General features: G+C 40.3%; 1 protein-coding gene across 1 annotated transcript; it reads right to left on the bottom strand.

The window, feature by feature from the left end:
* Window positions 1-2,105: 2,105 nt before the first annotated feature.
* Window positions 2,106-17,878, bottom strand: LOC147316806 (glutathione hydrolase 5 proenzyme-like). The gene is made up of 12 exons (XM_086313352.1): window positions 16,967-17,878; window positions 15,982-16,109; window positions 15,800-15,907; window positions 9,729-9,906; window positions 9,480-9,640; window positions 9,105-9,251; window positions 8,840-8,970; window positions 7,791-7,966; window positions 7,533-7,624; window positions 4,257-4,363; window positions 3,977-4,087; window positions 2,106-3,890 (listed from the first exon to the last, which is right to left on the bottom strand). The coding sequence occupies exons 1-12, from the start codon at window positions 17,164-17,166 to the stop codon at window positions 3,753-3,755; spliced, it is 1,677 nt and encodes a 558-aa protein (XP_086169478.1). The 5' UTR covers window positions 17,167-17,878; the 3' UTR covers window positions 2,106-3,752.
* Window positions 17,879-19,442: the final 1,564 nt, after the last annotated feature.

Genomic DNA, 19,442 nt, shown 5'->3' with positions numbered 1-19,442 from the left:
ACAAACAATTCTTGAGGTTTCTTTGGTGCATAAACAGAGATGAGCCCCCATCCATACATGGATAGCAGGTCCTTCCATTTGGGAGTACCTGTAGACCATGTTGTGCATCTTTTGCTTTTCAACCTGCTATCAACATGTCGTCCTACACAGCAAACCCACAGAGGATGTAAGGTTTTTAATCCATCAGACAGTGATTCTATGTAGACAATTATCTGAAAAACTGTTTCATCAGTTAAAACTGGGGTGAAGCGCACCAAAGGGTTGGATTTAGTTGTGATCATGTGATCTGTGTGTTTTGAAAGGCATTCTTTTCTATAAGCTTCTGCCGCTTCATAAAGTTTCCTACGGAGCCCCGCAGGGGACATGGGAGAAAAAAAAATTAAGACGGACTTTTGCGAGATCTCGCAAAACAAACTCGGGATCTCGCAAAACTTTTAGCCGCATTCTAAAAGGTGTTCCACCCGGCTGTAGTTGGTCGAGACCTACTACAGCCGGGTGGAACACCGCTTTCCTGGCACATCGTGCCTCGACCTCCTGGTTGGCTTCGAGCCGGCGTCCGAAGAATGCGGCTAAAAGTTTTGCGAGATCTCGCCGGAGTTTGTTTTGCGAGATTTCGCAAAAGTTTTGCGAGATCTCGCAAAAGTCCGTCTTAATTTTTTTTTCTCCCATGTCCCCTGCGGGGCTCCGTAGTTTCCGACTTGTGATTTCCATAAGGGAAATTTGGATGCAATCCAACAATAAAAACAAGGCAGACATTAAAAACTGAAGAAAAGAATTTATTGTACACAAAGCTGACAGTTTCAAAACAAAACATATCCAGTTTAAGTCCAGGTTATCTATTCCTATCAGTAAAACACATAAAACAACTAAAAAGTTCAAGGTCAAATTTATTTATATAGCACATTTCCATTGATTACTGTGGATATATTTCATGGAGCCTCTCGACAATGGTGAAGCCCAAACTTAAGAAGAACGACGCGAGCGATGTAGGCCTCGAAGCCTCTTCAGACTCTGGTCTGGTGTGCCCCCCCGCCTGCACTGGAAAAGGATGAATGCGAGCCGTCGAATAAAGCGCTACTAACCGCTATAACTAGCTTACGTTCAGAGATAAATTCCATCAAGTCTGAATTGTGCGCTACACTGGACACTCGCAGATTAGAGATTTCTACCACCATAAGAGGCGAGATATCATCCTTGAACCAGAGCATCCAGGCCTCAATTTCGGACATAAAAAGCGATGTGGCCAGGCATGATAACACTTTAACTGAACTGCAGGCCTGTGCCTCAAACCACTCTGACACCATCGCCACTCTCAAGGCCACTGTGGAGCGTTTGTCTACAGAGTTAAAGAAGTTAGATGAGAAATGTGAAGATCTTGAGGCACGCTCCAGGAGGAATAATGTAAGAATCGCGGGAATACCAGAGGGCACAGAGGGAGTTTGTTTCACAACTTTTGGCGGAGGCGCTACCTCTCCAGGAGAAGCTACTTATCGATCGAGCACAACGTGTATCGACGAGTGAATCGCCAACGTCCCAAACAAAGTGATCCTCCTCGGCCCATCATCTTGAGATTGCTCTACTACAGGGGTCGGCAAGCCTGGGCACACATGCCACGGCTGGGTTAACTGATAGCACGACCATAGCTGGACTGGCCAGCGGGCATTTATTTGCCCGGTGGGCCGATGTGATATTTAATTTTTATGGGCCGATGATTTTTTTTTTTTTTTTTTTTGTAACGGTATAAACAATGAAAGGTGGTGGATTGGCCAGATGCTGGTCGTTGTGTAAAAATAACCCAGGATATACAGGAGGAGGAGAGACCCAAGGCGGTGAACTGAACTTCAGGTAAGAAGTTATGAACTGCAGTCTATCTGGGTCAGATATAATCCAAGTTTAGATGTTGTTTATTTTCGTTGTGCTGACTTTTTACAGTCAGTTACAATCAGTAGCGGTTTTAGATAAGGAGCGACACGGGCAGTTGCCCGGGGCGGCATCGTGGTGGGGGGCGGCATCACGGGCATCGGCAAAAAAAAAAAAAAATTCTCGTACTCATGCTGCCCCGACGTCAGCCAGCGCATATTGGGAATGGTACAGGCACCGATCGGTTTTCTATCGCCCATTTGCTGGGAGTAAGGGCGCCCTCCGTTTGCGAGGTGCGCCTGCTGCTTGCGGCGCAGAGAGGAGAGGGCGGGGCGGCGGGGGATTTTCTGACCGGCTGGAGCAGCATCTAATAACCATCTCGCAAAGTAAAACAAAATAAAAACAAACCAACAAACACAAACACACCAGACATCATGATACAGATTTATAATTTGCGCCTGCTCGCTGCTGAAGTCAAAGTAAACTTTATTGTCATCTCCGCTACATACAGTCCAGTATATAGAGAGACGAGACGACAAGGCTCCAGTTACAGCAGTGCAAGTAAACAAACAATATATATAAGAAGAGTAAGAAAACAAATGTACACTTTAGGACCAGGGGTAAAGGGATCAATAACAATTTAAAATTTATAGTTTGATGATTTAAAGTCTCACACACAAGCCGTCGAAAGGGGAGGGGGGCCGGCTGCTTCCAAATAGAGCACATTTCATTTATAATGTTGTAAATCCAAGCCCATTATGTATTCATGATTTGAATCCTGGGTTGTGTGAAATCTCAGAAATGCACCCTAGACAAAGTGAATCTGTGAACTAAGGTGTAGGTGTGTTAGATCATGTTGTGGTGATCCTTGGGTTGGGGGAAGGGTGTTCATATTGGAGTGCAAAATTAAAACCAATGGAAGATGGACAAGAAAAGTTCAAAGCCATCAGGTCCTCAGTTTAGAAAAAAGAGAAAAGAAGAGGAGGAGAAACGAGCAAAAGATGCAGGTAAGCAGATGTGTCATTGAATAATGGCAGGTCATCCTGAAACAATCAGAATCAGAATACTTTATTAATCATAAACAGACAGGAGCTCAGACAGATACTGAGGTAAAAAGAAAACCTGCCTCACAAACTGCTTGTCAGATTAACTTTTACCCTGAGCACATCAGCAGAATTACCCACACTTTATAAGAGCAAAAACATAGCAGGATTAATGAAGCTCAAAATCTTAATATGAAAACTAAATATAAAAACATAATAATAAAAAACATTGGGTGGGGGCTGGGGGGTTAAACTACAAATCAATTGATAGATAACTTAGGGCTGCCCTAAAGTGTACCCTACTTTATCTCCCTTCTGGACTATCCAGTGGGCTAAAACCTACAAAGTAAACATGAATTTGATGAGACTTGAAAATATGAATTGTTTACTATAACCAAAGATTTCTGCAGTCAGTCTCAACCTGCTGGCCTGCTTTTTAGAAAGAATGCAGGTCAAAGAAACAGGCATGGGCTTCACATTTTGACCTGAAAGCTGTTTCCTTGTTTAGTCAATTCTATATGTATCAAAACCCAAAATAAACAAATATTTAGAAGGTCATATTGATTGTAAAAAAATTGAGGCGGATATCAACAGCAATCTCTACTTTTTAAAAAAATTACATTTCTAGTTTTTACAGTGCTATCTTTGCACATTTTTGCATGAAATTTGGGATTTAACTGATCTGATCGTTGCATTATGTTTTCAATATTACAAACTTTTTATACACATGAGCAAAGCATGAATGATCTATCAGTTAACAGACGAATATAGATTTACCAATGTTGTAGCTACAGCAGTGTCCATAACCTTAAGACCATGCTGTATAACTGACATCACTGACTCTTGGTCTCAGTAACCAGCAGCTTTGCCTTTTTTCCTTTCATCAGACCATGCAGAGATACAGCTGCCCGCCTTTTCCACAGCGTTAACTGTGTTGTAGAATTTTGCTATTTTATGTCCCAGAGCTTCAAGACCATCAACTACATCCTGCAGGGCAAAGAGGAGAGAGACTCAGATGGAACAAGAGAAGTAGAACTTATTAATTTATCATTTAAATACATTGAATAAATTACCTTTTCAAGCTTGGGTTCAGGTTTTACTTCACTTTTAGAGTCTACAAGAACAACAGGCGTAATAATTGCCTCCTTAAGGCTCTTTCCAAACCAAAGGTGGTTCATGAGCGCCTTGGAGAGAAAAAAAAATGAGATGAGAAAGTGATGATTACAGGATAAATTAGGGTGAAGAATCTTGTTGCTATGATGCAAGCTTTAACAGCAAAGACCAGCATCAGTCCACATCAATTTATTTTATTTAATATGTAACGGCACCTTTGTGTGTACCATGCATACATACCGAGGCCACAGCCGGTGGAATCGTTTCAGAACCAGACCCTCCAATCACCAGCGTCTTCGACGGAGACTTCAGCACAGAAGGGGCCATATTGGAGGGAGGCCGCTCCCCTGAGAAATACAACAAAGACCTTGAATGACAAAACTAGAAAACAGAAATCAGTCTGTACACACATATCTGTGCATAAATCATTTACACAAATGTTTCATACACGAATCAGTTACTGTATTTTCATGCAGTATTTTCATACCTGAATTTTTTATACTCTACAACAGGGGTGTCAAACTCCAGGCCTCAAGGGCCGGTGTCCTGCAGGTTTTAGATAAGACTCTGGGAGAACACACCTGAATCAAATGATTAGTTCATTACCAGGCTTCTGGAGAACTCCAAGACATGTTGGCTGTATCCCAATTCAGGGTCTGCAGCCTTAAAGGCCGCATTTCAAGGCCGATTATGTTAAAGTGAATTGTTAAATGTTTGTCATTTTTATGCTTACCATCTCTACATTGTTTTAACTCTGTGATGAAAGAAATTATTTCTTCCCCCCTCCCCAGATTCTCGAGGTTCTGGGTGGGGGCTGTAGTGTTTTATCACAGGCACATCCTTGTGAAGGTCTGTTTGATGTTGGTAAACTTCCTCCCCTTTGTATGGCTTCACTTTGTTATCTAGGGTGAACCATGAATTGGGTGTGGGGGAGACTACCCTCTTTATGACCAAGGATGTTGCTCCTGCTTTTATGCTTTTATGACCCTTTTTGGTCAGCAGGAGAACACACACATACAGTGCCTTGTCTTTGTAACCAAGGGGGGTTATGAGGGGAGGTGTTTGTAAACTATTGTTTATTGTGTGAACGTTTTCAATAAAAGGCAGCGAGAGGAGGCCATCATCGGGGTCACTCGTAAGGAGATTCGAAGTGCGTTTCTGAGATACCGACGAGGCCTCCCTTGCAAGTAAATTGATTGATCGCTGTTGCCTTGTTTTTCTTTCACGGGAATAAGTCCTGGATACAGCAGGGTCTGAGTTTAGACCCAACAGATTACGTCACAGCGACGCGACGAAGGCTGTCCCAATTCAAAGGCTGCTCGAAATGCTGCCCTCAAATGCGTCCTTCATTTCCCTGAATTTTAAGGATGTAGCAGTGTAGACTTCGTGGCCCAACATATCCCATAATGCATAGCATGGCGGTGGGTGTCGATAATTTTGCCAAAAAAAAAAAAAAAAACGGCGGATGAGGGGCGCCCGAAGAGTAAACTTTAAGTAAGTACTGAATATTATGTCACTTATTTATGTGCAAATGTTTAATAACGAAGAACATTAAACATTACTGTTGGCCACATGTCGGCAAAGTTATGTGACATTAGTGACGTTTGTGCTAACTTGGTTTTAAAGCCTTTACTTTAAAATATACGCCGTTCAATAGCTGAGCTTAATCTCACAGAGAATGATCAAAGCTCATGTAGAAACAAACAAACAAATGAACAAAAAGGTTTCTCCTTCATTCCTGTCAAACAAAGCTGTATGAAACGTTTCCAGCTGTTAGTATCATGGTTGCTAGGCAACCTGGGCAGCGCGACGGAGGCTAGACCGTCCCATTTCACAAGCCTCGCACTCCCAGCCTCAGCGGTCTTTGATTACGCGGCCCTTGTGGACCGTTAAGGCTGCGTACTTTAAGGCTGCAGACCCTGAATTGGGATACAGCCGCTGAGGAGGTAATTTATCTGTGTTTGATCAAGGACACATGTAAAATCTGCAGGACACTGGCCCTCAAAGCCTGGAGTTCGACACCTGTGCTCTACAAACAAGTTTAGAATTGCATCCGCCCATGCTTATCAACAAATGATGAAAGTGCACACACAACAAGTGAGTTATCTCTACTGAATCTGTATCAAACTAAAGTGAAATGTCTTTCAAAGTGCAGCTATTACTGAGACTCTGTCAGTGTGTTAGATTAATGTTTGAATGATGCTATGTCCAAACTGAATTATACAGAACCTTGAACACACTTGAATCAATATTATAGATCTATATATAGATTCATCCATCGATTATCTTCAGCTTATCCTTCTCAGGGTTGCAGGGGTGGTGGAGCCAATCCTAGCTACCATAGGGCGAGAGGCAGGGTAAACCGAGGTCAGGTCGCTAGCCGGATGCAGCGCTAACACAGAGAGACACTCGCATTCACACCTATGGGCAATTTAGATTCACCAATTAGCCTAACCCTACTAACTGCATGTCTTTGGACTGTGGGAGGATGCTGCAGTACCCAGAGAGAACTCACACAAACATGGGGAGAACATGCAAGCTCCACACAAGTGGGATCAAACTCAGGGCCTTCTTGCTATAAGGCAGGGGTGTCAAACTCAAATACACAGTGGGCCAAAATTCAAAACTGGAACAAAGTCGCGGGCTAACATTAATATTTATTGAAATATATTTATTCCTCCAGATATAAGAATGAATCTTTTCTTATGGACTCAAACACGTTTTGCTGAAAAACTGAATATGGAACAAGCAAAGCTTAATACTAAACAATATATCTATTAGCTGTATAATACCAGTAGGCCAGCTCTAATAGTAATTTGGTATGGCTTTGCGGGCCAAATGTAATTAGGCTCCGGGCCAAATTTGGCCCGCGGGCCAGAGTTTGACACCTATGCTATAAGGCAACACCGTGCCAGTGTGCTGTCCTCTATATAATTTTAAATGAATATAAATATCCATATACCGTCAAATCACAATGGTACATTTATATCATAAGGTTAACCCACTTCAGTAGAGAGAAACCCCCAACAATAAGAAGAGCCCCTTATGAGCAAGTACTTGGTGACAGTGTGAAGGAAAAACTTCACACAACAACACGTTGACATGGAAACAGATTTTACTACAGCAGTAGTAAAACTGTGCCTGTTCTTGAACATTCAAACATTTTAGCAGGCTATGGTATTAAACAGAAAATGCAATTTTAGTCCAAATTCACATGATGTGTTTCAGTTTGGCAAAACATCGTGGAAATGATCAACAAGTTTAGTTTTTCCATGATCAACAAAATATGATGCATCACAATGAATTATGAAATGCCATTTTCTCCTCTCATTTCCTCAATGGCACTATTTTGCCATTAATAGAAATTACTTAAAGAAATATGTCCTGTCAGGAAAATAATTTAAGGAAAAAAATTTAACTCTTTGTGGTATTAGTTTTGAAATAATCCACCTTCCTCGTCTGATTACTTGTATTTCATAAATAATAAATGTAAAAAGCATCCTACTGATCTCTTACCAGGAGAGAAGCTATCAGCTCTACCACAGAAGTCAGACAGCTGGTTGTTGAGAATGATTCCAGTGCTTGGAGAGAGGACCCCGGAGCCGAATCTGTAAACAAAAAAACTAAATTAACTACAAAGCCAAGACACTCTTTGTAGTATAGAAATAGTCTAAAAATAAGTTCCTCCATAATCTCTTAAATCTTCAGTTTCAAGAAAGAAAAATATCTGATAGCTGGTTTCTAGCAGTGAAACAGAATGATGCAGGTACTGACTCATCGTTGATGCTGCTGGTGACAGACACAGCAGATCCATCTTCAGCCAGCACAGATACATGTGTGGTGCCGATGCTGTCCAGATACAAGTTGATGCCAGGATCACGAGTCTTGTCGCTGCTGATCAAGCTTCGTTTGCTGTCTGCAAAGCTATCCTGTGTCAGTTTCTTTGCCATCTGTGTGAAATACAGAGAATTAATAAAATGAATTAATAAAACTAAATACATTGCAGAAAATACATTGCTGTCAAGAAATTTATAAAATTGGAGCCAAATGTTAACAGAATTTTGATCATTGATCCATCACTGATGTAAGATGAATGAATGAATGAATGAATACTAGAGGTTATAATATTGGTTAGTGATCAAGCTCAACATATGACTGCCAAAGATAGAGTCTCTGAAATTCAGTCATCTGTGTGAACTACAGAGTATCTGAAAACACCACATTACACAAAATTATACTTATATTTAAATACTAAGATAATAATAACAATAATATATACATACTAAATTAAAGACAAATATTAAGCCAATTTAGGTTTATGTGCTTTTAAAACTTGTATTTATATGTATATGTTTTAAAAGCTACATCACTGCTCAGAATGATGCTGAAATGAAAATGCTGAGACTCAAAGAAATTCTTACAGCACTCTACTGGTTTTCTACACCCTTAGTGCTTCTATAAGAACTTTAATTGTAAGTAGCAGCCAGGTACTGATAATCAAATGCCCCTGATTGATCATTAACAAAGGTGAACACTTCTGTAAAAGCACTTTGTTAACACAAAGTCACAATCTCAACCCAACAAATTAACCTAAAGTCCAACTGTGCAAAACTCAGAGATATTACAAAAAAACCTCAACTCATTATCAGTGTGCATAAACTGACTGTGGTGGGGTGTAGTTTGTGGATGAGCTGCAGGCAAGGGGCGGTTTGTTTTGTGTTTTGTGATGTGGTATTGTTACTTTTAATTGTTTAGTCACTTAAATAGAATCATTCTTTATGCAACAAAGCAGGTGCAAATCTGTAGGATTTTGAGATACTTACTTCATCTGAGCTGAAGTTTGGATCGCTGATATTTGTCTTTAATTCATTGGCAAATTTTAAAGCTTCAATATAACGGTGATAAAACAAAATCTTTTCATCAGTCGTCTTAGGTTCTGATTCCATTTTGTATCCTAAAAATATTTTAAAAAAAATATTTTTTTGGATTGAAAACATCAATTCTTAGTGTATCACATTTGTAAAGATTGATAAGGATCATTTTCCTATATGAATCAAACTCTACATGCTAGAAGCAACAATCAGGAACCTTTCATGATGTTGAGGATGAGGCTGAGGATGGCTCCTCCTGCAGGGGGCGGAGGGAAGTACAGTTTATACTCTCCCAAAGAAATATTCCACGCATCAGTCACTTTAGCTTCATACAATTCCAAGTCCTCCCGTGTGAGGTTTCCTCCTGAGCACGAACAGTGAAACAAATGATTCTGCTGAGCAAAAATGAACACAATGAATTTCATAATCAAGAGTTTGAATGGATCGAGACAGATCACAGTGTAGCCTGTGAGGGATCATGTTACAGTTTTCCAAAACCAATAGATTTTTGTAATTTGTAATTAGAACATTGTGCCTGGCAGACATAGAAAACGGTCAGAAAGAGAGCAGGATGAAACCCATCTGATAATACCTTCATTCTGTATGTCACTGGTTAAATTCTTTGCTATTGTTCCGTTGTAAAACACATCTGGTCCCTCGTTTGCGATCATCTCCAAAGTGTCAGCCAGTTTCTCAAATTTCACAGTATCACCGGTCTTAAGCAGGTTCCCATTTTTATCTAAATATAACTTCCTGAAAGACAAAGACAGCGAAATAAAGCTGAAACATTCATTGTTTGCTCTTTGTATTTTTGAAATCACATTGTGGGTGTTTTTCATACCGTATTGACGTATTATTAATGCGTGGGATGTGTTGACCTTGGTAGTAAGGAATAGGGAATCCTTCTCTGGCTAATTTGATGGTCGGCTGAAAGAGGTCGGCCCACGGCAACTTCCCATAAAGCCGGTGTGCCGCTTCATAACCTCGAATTTCCCCAGGAACCCCAATCCATCTGCTATCTGGTTAGATAGATAATGGATAGTCAGTGCTGGAAAGTCCCACATACATTTGCTCGTGTTTTGAGTAAACTGTAAGGTCCTGACCTTTAATGATCTGAGATGATGTCTGTTATAATTTGGTGCTTTGTAAATACTCTATTCTATTCTGCTCCATTTCAGAGGGAAATGTGTGTGTTTGTAACTGATTATGTTAGAGATAACATTTTGCATCTTACAGTTATTTTAAGTTTATTTCACTATATTTACACTATTTCTGGCTCAAAGAAGCATTTAGCATATCTTATATTTACTTTTCTTACTGTTTATGCAGCCTGTGTGCAGGAGTGTAGCACAGAACTCTGGGCCCCATAAATAAATAGTGTCTGTAGCCCCCTTTCTTTCCTTGATTCATCTTTCTCACACATATTCTAATGTCTAATTTCTTTATTTTTTAATGTCTGCCACAAGTGAACTGCTCCAACTACTCCCAGTTCTTATTGCTGTCCATCCCATACTCAAATGCTGTCAAAAGACGCTTCTTAACAGAGACTATGCTGATTCTACATATGGATCCACAGCTTCCCTTCAAAGTCAACACACTATAGACAATCAGGGAGTAATGCATGAAGGTCATTTGTACTCTGCTGACAGGAACATATGGGACAGGGACATGTGCATCCACAGCAGCCTGTGTCTCTGGCCCCACTTTAGCATCTCACAACATTTCCAGCTTCACCTCCACAGACAGATAATCTGCCAGGGAACGAGTGGAGATTAGCCAAATTAGAAACAATGACTGATAAAGATGGACTTGTGAGGAGAGTTAAGATTTGTCCTGGGGAGGAATTTACATTAATTGAAGACCAGAAAATGGGAAAGATGGGACAGCATTCTGGCAAGCTGTCTATTGTTGAACAGCCCATTCAGTAACTGATCTTGCTCTTAGAAGCTGTTTAATGCGACGATTATATCTATATCTGGCCACAACCAGGCTCTACCACAGGTCGACTGGGTCTACCTTTTTTTTCCCTGTTAGTCAGCATGTTATCCTTAGTAGCCTTTTTTCCTTTATTGATTTTATTGACAGCTTTTTGTCTACATGAGGTGCAGGAACAGTCTGCAGAACAAGGGAAATCATACTTCTTACTCCTCTCAAAGGGAACAAGGTGGGATTTTACATCTTTTAGAAGCTTCTCAAATGTGATCATCAGCAGAGATCTCATTCCATCTGATTTAACTGATTTATTTATTCCATATCACTGGTTTATTTCCCAATTCTCTCACCACCCAAAGAGATTGAGCTGTAAGAGAAATCAGTCTGTTAAACTACAAAAAAAATCTGTGAAAAGAAAATGTTTTTGTTCTTCTGCTTCTTTTATCTGGAAATACAACCTAATCCTGGTCCAGATTGCAAATGCTTGAGTACTCCTTGTGATTTTAAAGCTTGAACGGGTCTTGGTATCACTCATTTAAATGTCAGAAGTCTTCTTCCCAAACTTGATTTCATGAAAATTTGGATGAAAGAGTTATATACTGATATTCTTACATTATCAGCAAAGTGGCTTACAAAATCGGTTACTGACAAAGACATTGCAATAACGCGCTATAATCTTTTCCGTTGCGACCGCACCAGAAAGGGTGGCGGTGTTGCAATTTACGTAAAAAACAAATTCCATGTTACTGTCCAATCATCAGTATCTGTTTGTAAACAGTTTGAACTTCTTGCCCTCAAGCTCTAACTTTTGAAGGGCTATTTTATTACCATTGTGGGCTGTTATAGACCCCCCTCAGCTAGTAGTGAGGCTTTAGTTTCACTTAGTGAAAAACGATCTACTTTAGATTTTAATGAAATTGTGCTGGCTGGAGATTTCAACTGGGACTGGTTGTCTTAGGGTTAGGGTTAATTAATCTAAACTCGCTTTGTGAAACCGAAAACCCAGAGTTTTCGTTAACTCAGGGTATACTTACTCAGAGTTTGCACTAAACCGGCTTCCTGAAATAGGGCCCAGGGCTCGTCGGGGGAGCTACTTAGGAGAATGTTGGAGCTCCCACTGGCGTGGGATCATTGAGTTATCGTACCAAGTTAGTGTGTGTCAGTATATGTCAGTGCTGTTCGTATATACCTGCCGAGGGTTAGTGTTGACGGCTGCTTCTATGGTTTCCCTGCAGGAGGAAGAGTGGTCCAGAAAGGCAGCACGCACGGGGTGTGCGGAAACACAACAGCAGGGAGCACGAACACAGACGTCGGAGGGAAGCATGCACACGGGGTTCAAGGGAGCAACGGGGAGTTATTGTGTTTACAGCTTTTCACTGTAAATAAAGAGCACTGTTTGCATCGCAGAGTCTGCGTTTTGGGTCCTCCTTTCCCCACATCCCCACGGTCTGCCTGCCAGACCATGACATCAGCTCTCCAGTCTACTCAAAAAAAGGGATGCCAGAAAAACCAAATCTGAAGCGGACTGGCTGATTTTTAGACAGCTCAGAAACCGTTCAACTTCCTTAATTTAAAAGGCCAAATCAGAATTCTATCTTTCAAAAACTACTAAACATCTGAACGATCCTAAGAAATTCTGGAAAATAATAAAATCTTCTTATGGAGACATAACTACAAATGAGATGCCAGCCTTTGTCGTAAAAGACTCCTGCACCTTAATGGAGAAATGTGATATTCTAAACTGCTTTAATGAGCTTTTTCATTCTTCAGGATCTCTATTTGAATCTTTATATCCAGATTTAAAACAGCTTAATCAACAGGAGGCTCTCTCTGCAACCACTCAAACTGAATCTTTGGTCCAACCCTTCAGTTTTTCTCCACTAAATGTTTTTGAGGTCCACAGGGCTTTAAATCTGTTGGATCTAAATAAATCTGCAGGACCAGATCAACTTGATCCTTATTGTCTTAAGTTGGCTGCAGATTTTATAGCAGAACCACTAACTTACATTTTTAATCTTAGCCTCTCGAAAGTGAGATCCCTGTAATACAGAAATCTGCCTGTGTTCTCCCTTTGCTGAAAAGAGGTGATCCTTCAGATGTTAATAACTACAGGCCCATATCGAAATTGTGTGTTCTAGCAAAAGTTCTAGATTCAGAGTTTAGCTGTTCATTAGTGAACAACTGAAAGACTTTTTTGACAAAAATTCAGTTCTTTCCAACATCAGTCAGGATTCAGAAAACAACACAGCACACTAACTGCTGCTATTTAAGTGGTTAATGACATCATTGATTCAATGGACTGCAAACTTCCTCTTTTCTCCCAGTATCCAAGTATCCAAAGAAGTTCCACAGGGCTCCATATTAGAGCCATTGTTCTTTTCGCTTTACATAAACAACCTTTGTGATAATTTGTCAAATGCTGCATTTCATCTTTATGCAGATGATACAATTATCTATTGTTCATCTCCTTCACCAACCCTGCAATTTCTGCAGTCTGCCTTTGATGTTTTTCAGTCCCATTTAACCCAACTTAAGTTGGTGTTAAATCGATAGAAATACAAGTTCGTGTTATCCTCAAATGGCAAAGAGTTGTTAGCTACATCTCCTAAGATTACAACAATTCAAGGAACTGAAATTGAAATGGTCACATCTTACAAGTATCTAGGGATCATTATAAATCAGAATTTGTCATTTAAAACTCAAATTCAAAGGCTTGTGTCGAAGTTAAAACTAAAACTAAGTTTCTTTTTTAGAAATCAATCCTGTTTCTCCCTCCAAATGAGAAAACACTTGATTCATGCAACTTCTTTACCTTTAATGGATTTTGGTGACCTGCTTTTTATTTTTTAATGCATCTGCTCACTACCTAAAGAGGTTGGATACTGTGTACCATTGTGCTTTACTTTTTATTACTGGTTATGGAAATTGTGTACATCATTGTTCTTTGTATGCTGCTGCTAAATGTCCATCTTTCCATATTTGTAGACTCTCCCATTGGTTGATGTTTATCTATAAACCTCTCCTTGGGCTGGTTCCATCTTATTTATGTGTTTATATGTGTAAAAACCACAACCAATACAGCCTTCATTCGCACAATATCATACAATTGATTGGCCCAAAAATCAGAACAGAATTGGAGAAAAAGGCTTTTAATTACGCTGCCCCTGCTTCCTGGAATAATCTGCAGGAGGAACTGAAATGATCAGAATTGGTTACCTTGGGGGAGTTTAAGTCTGTCTTAAAGGAACGAGAGAATAACTCTTTTACTCAGTGTCATTGTATTTAATGTCGCTCTTAATTAGATCTGTTATTGTATATTTCTCACATGTTTGTACGGGATATTGTATTTTTTTAAATGCTATATCCTAATGTGGTACGTCTATTTTGACTTTTGTTGCCATGATGCCATGGCTCTCTTGGAAATGAAATTTTTAATCTCAATGAGATTTTTTACCTGGATAAAATAAAGGACTAATACTGTATGAAGACCTTATGTGTGGACATTCTCTGCAGACTCGATTAGAGTCTATTAGAGTTGGCTGTACCACAGTCACCTTTCATTATTCTCTGGGCTGCAATTGCTTATTAATCCTTTTTTGTCTTTTAACAAATGCATTTAATAAAGGCATTTTAATATTGGAAATTCCCCTAGGTGGCGGTGTTGCATTTTAAACATAAACATGTTGAATGGGCCAAAGCTCATTCAACAAGGACTGAGGCAAAGTGGAAAACTGTTCTAATGTCAGACAAATCAAATTTTTTTTTAGAAAATGTGGATCCTGCATTCTGGGCTAAAGAGTAAAGGGCTTTAACGTTGTTAAGTGCTGCTGTTTTTGCAGCTTGTTATCAACACTCAATTCAAAACCTCTGAAGGTATGTAATTATTTTACTGCCTATAGAATTGGCTGCTTGCACATCTGGCAATGCACCAGTGCTGAAAGGTGTACACAGGCAACTTGTGCTCCCATCGAGTTGACATCTATTTCAGCAAGACCACGCTAAACCGCATGCTGCATCTATTACAATAGCATGGCTTCACAGAAGAAGTACCTGGGTGTTAAAATGGCCTGCCTGCAGTTCAAACCTTTGACCAAGAAAAAACACATCGAGTGCATCATGAAATGACATATATGACAAAAAGGACCCAGGACTGTGGAGCAGCTATCCTTTGGCAAACAAAAATGTGGGTTTTTTGACCCAGTATTTGAATTTCTCTGGTCTTGTTATATATTTCTTTGAAGAGGTATAAGATCATTTAGGTTTTTGTTGCTGACTTTATTATTATTATTTTTTTCCAATAATTATTATTTTCAATAATTAAATAAGAATAGTTGTGCACTCTTTAGTGTATTAGAGTCTTGACTTTAATTCAGTAGATGAGGTTAGAGGTGAGGAGGAGGATGACATTTTAACAAGACACCAATCATGCTGTCTCTTTCCTCCGCTTCTTTGATGACAAGAACCCTCTCAGGTGATAAAACAAAGGTATGATCCTTCATATCTTGAGTTTGACTTGCAGATTAAGGTGCAGAATTTAAAATATATCTCTACAGATAACTGACTACACCTTTAAAACCTTTGTGTTACATCTTGTGTATCATTTGGAGAAAGACCTGTTAAGACCAGTTTGGAGAAAAACCTGACTACTTCAATCTCTCTGGTTGTTTCTGAAACTAAGGAGCATGTATTTCATGGTGTTTATGCTAGATTATTCTGATAGTGTCATATACGACACCGACTCATTGTCTTTAATATCTGCTGACAGCCAAACCCTCTGTAGTGGTTTGCTTTATCTTTTTTCTTTTCTTTTTATAGTATCCCAGTTTTGCTTTTTTGAGGAAAGCTGAATGAGGAATGACTCACAGTGTGCATTAGCAGTGACCTGTACAGAATAAATTAGCTGTGTCATAAAGGTGAGTCCAAGAGCAGATTAGACTAAAACCTTATAAATATTAGCATTATGCCAGATAAACAGCCCACCGTGCGGCCACTCCACGGTCCACTCTGTGGTGTTAGGACACGACTTAAGCAGGTCAGAGGTCACGTTGCTGGGGACAGTCTCTCTGGAGGTGATGATTTTCACTTTACCTTTGAAAAGATGACATATTACTACATTAATCCACAGCAGAGCTGAGCAAAGAGTAGCGAGGGTGTCTTGTTACCGGAGCTGTCCATCACAGTGAATATGACCCCGCCTCCAATCCCCATGCACTGTGGGTGCATGATGGAGGTGCACAGCAGCGCAGCAATGGCAGCATCTACTGCAGAGCCATTTTTCCGAAGAATGTCCCTGAAAGAGTTCATCGTTATCACTTTAGTGTTATTGTTATCATGTGTGCACAATTAATTTAATTTTAATCTTCATCAAAATTGTAATGTCCCACAATTAAATTGTCATGACAGAACAAAAAGAACATGCATACTCTCTGTCATATGGACCTGCATGAATAAACTTTCTGAATCCTTTATCATCCGCAACTGAAAATAGTTGTGGATGATTACTATACCTTTCTAATCTGACGTTGTTGTCCCTGGCTCTCTTTCTCTCTCTCTCCCTCCTGCTCTGTTCCTGTGCTACTGCCAGTGTAACTACCGCCCCTCCCCCCTCATCCCAGCGCAAAGCTCAAATGCTGAATGAAGCAAAAAAAAAGTGCAAGAGGGAGAGAGGGTGAGAGAAAGAAAAAGGTGGCCATGTCATTATGTCATTAGTTTTTCTTCTTTTATACCCTTTCTTGCCAGCCACGCTGTGGAGTACTTGGACTCGTGTGATGGAGCATTGTCCTGCATGAAAATCATGTTTTTCTTGAAGGATGCAGACTTCTTCCTGTACCACTGCTTGAAGAAGGTGTCTTCCAGAAACTGGCAGTAGGACTGGGAGGCTCGCGATAAGGAGCCGGCTTGCGTCGTTCACGTCAAAGACCCGGCTCTAAGAGCCATTTCGTTCACAACTGACACATCACTAAGGCACACACAAATTCTTTTTACACATACAAATCCTGATTTACAAGTACAAAATATTTATGACCACAATTTGAGCCCATATGTTCGCAGTTCTTGGAGATTTTTTAGCGTTTGCATTTGGATCAGTGCATAATCGTATGTGTAATGTGAAAAAAAAATGTATCAGAAGTTTCAAATGTTACTCACTTTCCAATCTCCGAACAATTCTCGGAGTCTGCGGCCACTGCAGCTTTTGAGAAACGGCAATTAGGGTCCTCGTCGTCCGACGGGGCAACCTGACCTTTACTTTTACATAACCATACCCCTAACCAAATACCACCAACTATTGCACAACCAAAAAAAAAAAAAAACAAATCCAGAAGATGGCGTGACCGTTTGGGCTGCATATTTTGGGACACCAAGAGAAGCAAGGTAGTGTCACCATAACCCCCTTGGGGCTATTAGGAGTCGTATTTGCCCCCTCAGTGTTCTTGCTGGTGCGGAAAGTACCACGCTCCTCGTCTGACTCAGACATCGCTGTTTTCTTCTCTGCGTAACCGTCAGTAGTTCACTTCCTCTGAAAGTTTACCGCTTGTTGATGATTCCCCAGACAGCACAGCTACGTGTTGCGCACATATTTCCGCTGTGTGGGCACTGATAGGCGCAGCGTGGCGCAGACGTGTTCATTGGTAAGCAGAGGTATCTGCTACGTCGTTTGACGCTGCTTCTCTCTCTCTGGCCACTCCACACAGAGAGGGGTCCGGTAGCCAGTAGCGGTTTTTGATACGGGCGGTTGCCCGGGGCGGCATCACGGGCATCGGCAAAAAAAATAAAAAAAGAATGGTCGTACTCATGCTGCCCCGACATCAGCCAGCGCATATTGGGAATGGCACAGGCACCGATCGGTTTTCTATCGCCCATTTCCTGGGAATAAGGACGCCCTTCGTTTGCGAGGTGAGCCTGCTGCTTGCGGCGCAGAGAGGAGAGGGCGGGGCGGCGGGGAAGTGTCTGGCTGGCTGGAGCAGCATCTAATAACCAACCAAAATAAAACTAAATAAAAACAAACCAACAAACACGAAAACACCAAACATTATAATACAGATTTATAATTTGCATGTTTTTCCGAAATTCAGGCGCACCGAGTCAAAGTCAAAGTCAAAGCTGCTGAAGTCAAAGTAAACTTTATACCATACCAACTTTATTTCTAAAGCACTTTAACATAAAACCAGAGTTTCACAAAGTGCTGTACATGTTAATAGCATACGTAAAGAAAATTAAAATGAGATAAAATAGATACAATAAATTGAAACATGTTAAAACAAATTGAGTCAACCCCTCTAATCAATGCCAAAGGCTTCAGCGAATAAACAGTGGCGTGTCTAGAAAATTTTTGTTGGGGGGGCCAGGTAGGGGCACAGATTTGGAGAAGGGTGGCAGATTTAATTGGCAGATAATGTTTTAAAAAAAAATTCTACCAACCCTTAACCATAATTCAATAATCCTATAAACCTAATAACCAAATGCACTTTTAACTCTTATTAGAATGAGATTTTAACCACTACGGTGCAAAGTTTTTAGATACTGCGTTGATAAAGTACAAGAGATACAATCAGTGCTTTGTCAGTGTTTACTCAGCATTCAAGGACAGCAATATTTGCATAGTATTTTTACTGACATATACTGCACATATGTTTTGGGCAAAAACATTTTTGAATATTAAAATACGAACATTTGTAGCAAACAATTGACAAATTAGCCATTCCAATGCAAAACTTTCTCTGCCTGTTAAAAAAAGAAGATAATCTTCTCACAAACTGGTGTTTGATTTTGAAACAGGAAAAAAGTGGAGAAACAACTGAAAAGACTAATATTTGAATAAAACCTGAAAGCAAGTAAATACTTTCTATGCTGCCTTATGGTAAACTTTGGTAATATTGATAAAGAACAACACTGGCTGATGATGAAATACATTCAGCTGGCATGGTGACACTGCCAGTATAACCTGCAGGGCTGGACTGGGACAGAAAATCGGGCATTTTGACTACAGACCGACCCACCAGGTATTAAAGCCATAAAGCCTTTGAATGAAAACAAACCCTGTTGTGACAGTGATGTACAGTCTTTTTGGTATATGTATGATTTCTATACATTTTACGCCAGATAAAAACTTTGGTTGTAAGATTTAGATAATTATTTAATAAAAGCTAGATATTTTAAATGAGAATAGGAAAGAAAAGTATTTCTTTGTGCCCCCTTTCCCTGTTAATGCCCTACCTGGCCCCCTGGCAAAACTTTGCTAGACCCGCCCCTGCACAGTTACCAGCTGTCAGCTACATAAAAAAGGATCCTGGTGGGTGGTCTTCACGTTTCCCTCTCACCAGATATCCAAACCGACATCATGACCAGCAGCTTTACAGCTGTGGCTCCAGCAAACATCAGCTGATACTAGAAATTAATATTAAATAAATTCTAACAACAGCCGATCAAGCTTAAACGTGCTGCTGTTGTTTAGCGCGACATCTGCTGGTTTCGTCTTTCTGGCGCAAAGTGGGCGATAAACAAACAAGAGAGAAAAGCCGATCAGCTGATCATCGATCAGTTTCATGATTGAAGTAGCAACAGGAGAGGGAGGATGAGAGAAGAGGCAGCTGTGCAGCGTAAAGACAGAATAAATCCAGCTTTG

The sequence above is a fragment of the Aulonocara sp. 'chitande type north' Nkhata Bay genome, linkage group LG12 (assembly GCF_057382095.1).
Source record: "Aulonocara sp. 'chitande type north' Nkhata Bay isolate Kocher_YH1m ecotype deep benthic linkage group LG12, A_spYH_male_GT1.1, whole genome shotgun sequence".
Lineage (NCBI taxonomy): Eukaryota > Metazoa > Chordata > Actinopteri > Cichliformes > Cichlidae > Aulonocara > Aulonocara sp. 'chitande type north' Nkhata Bay.
The sequence above is the reverse complement of the archived record's forward strand: the minus strand, read 5'-3'. Positions and strand labels throughout refer to the sequence as shown.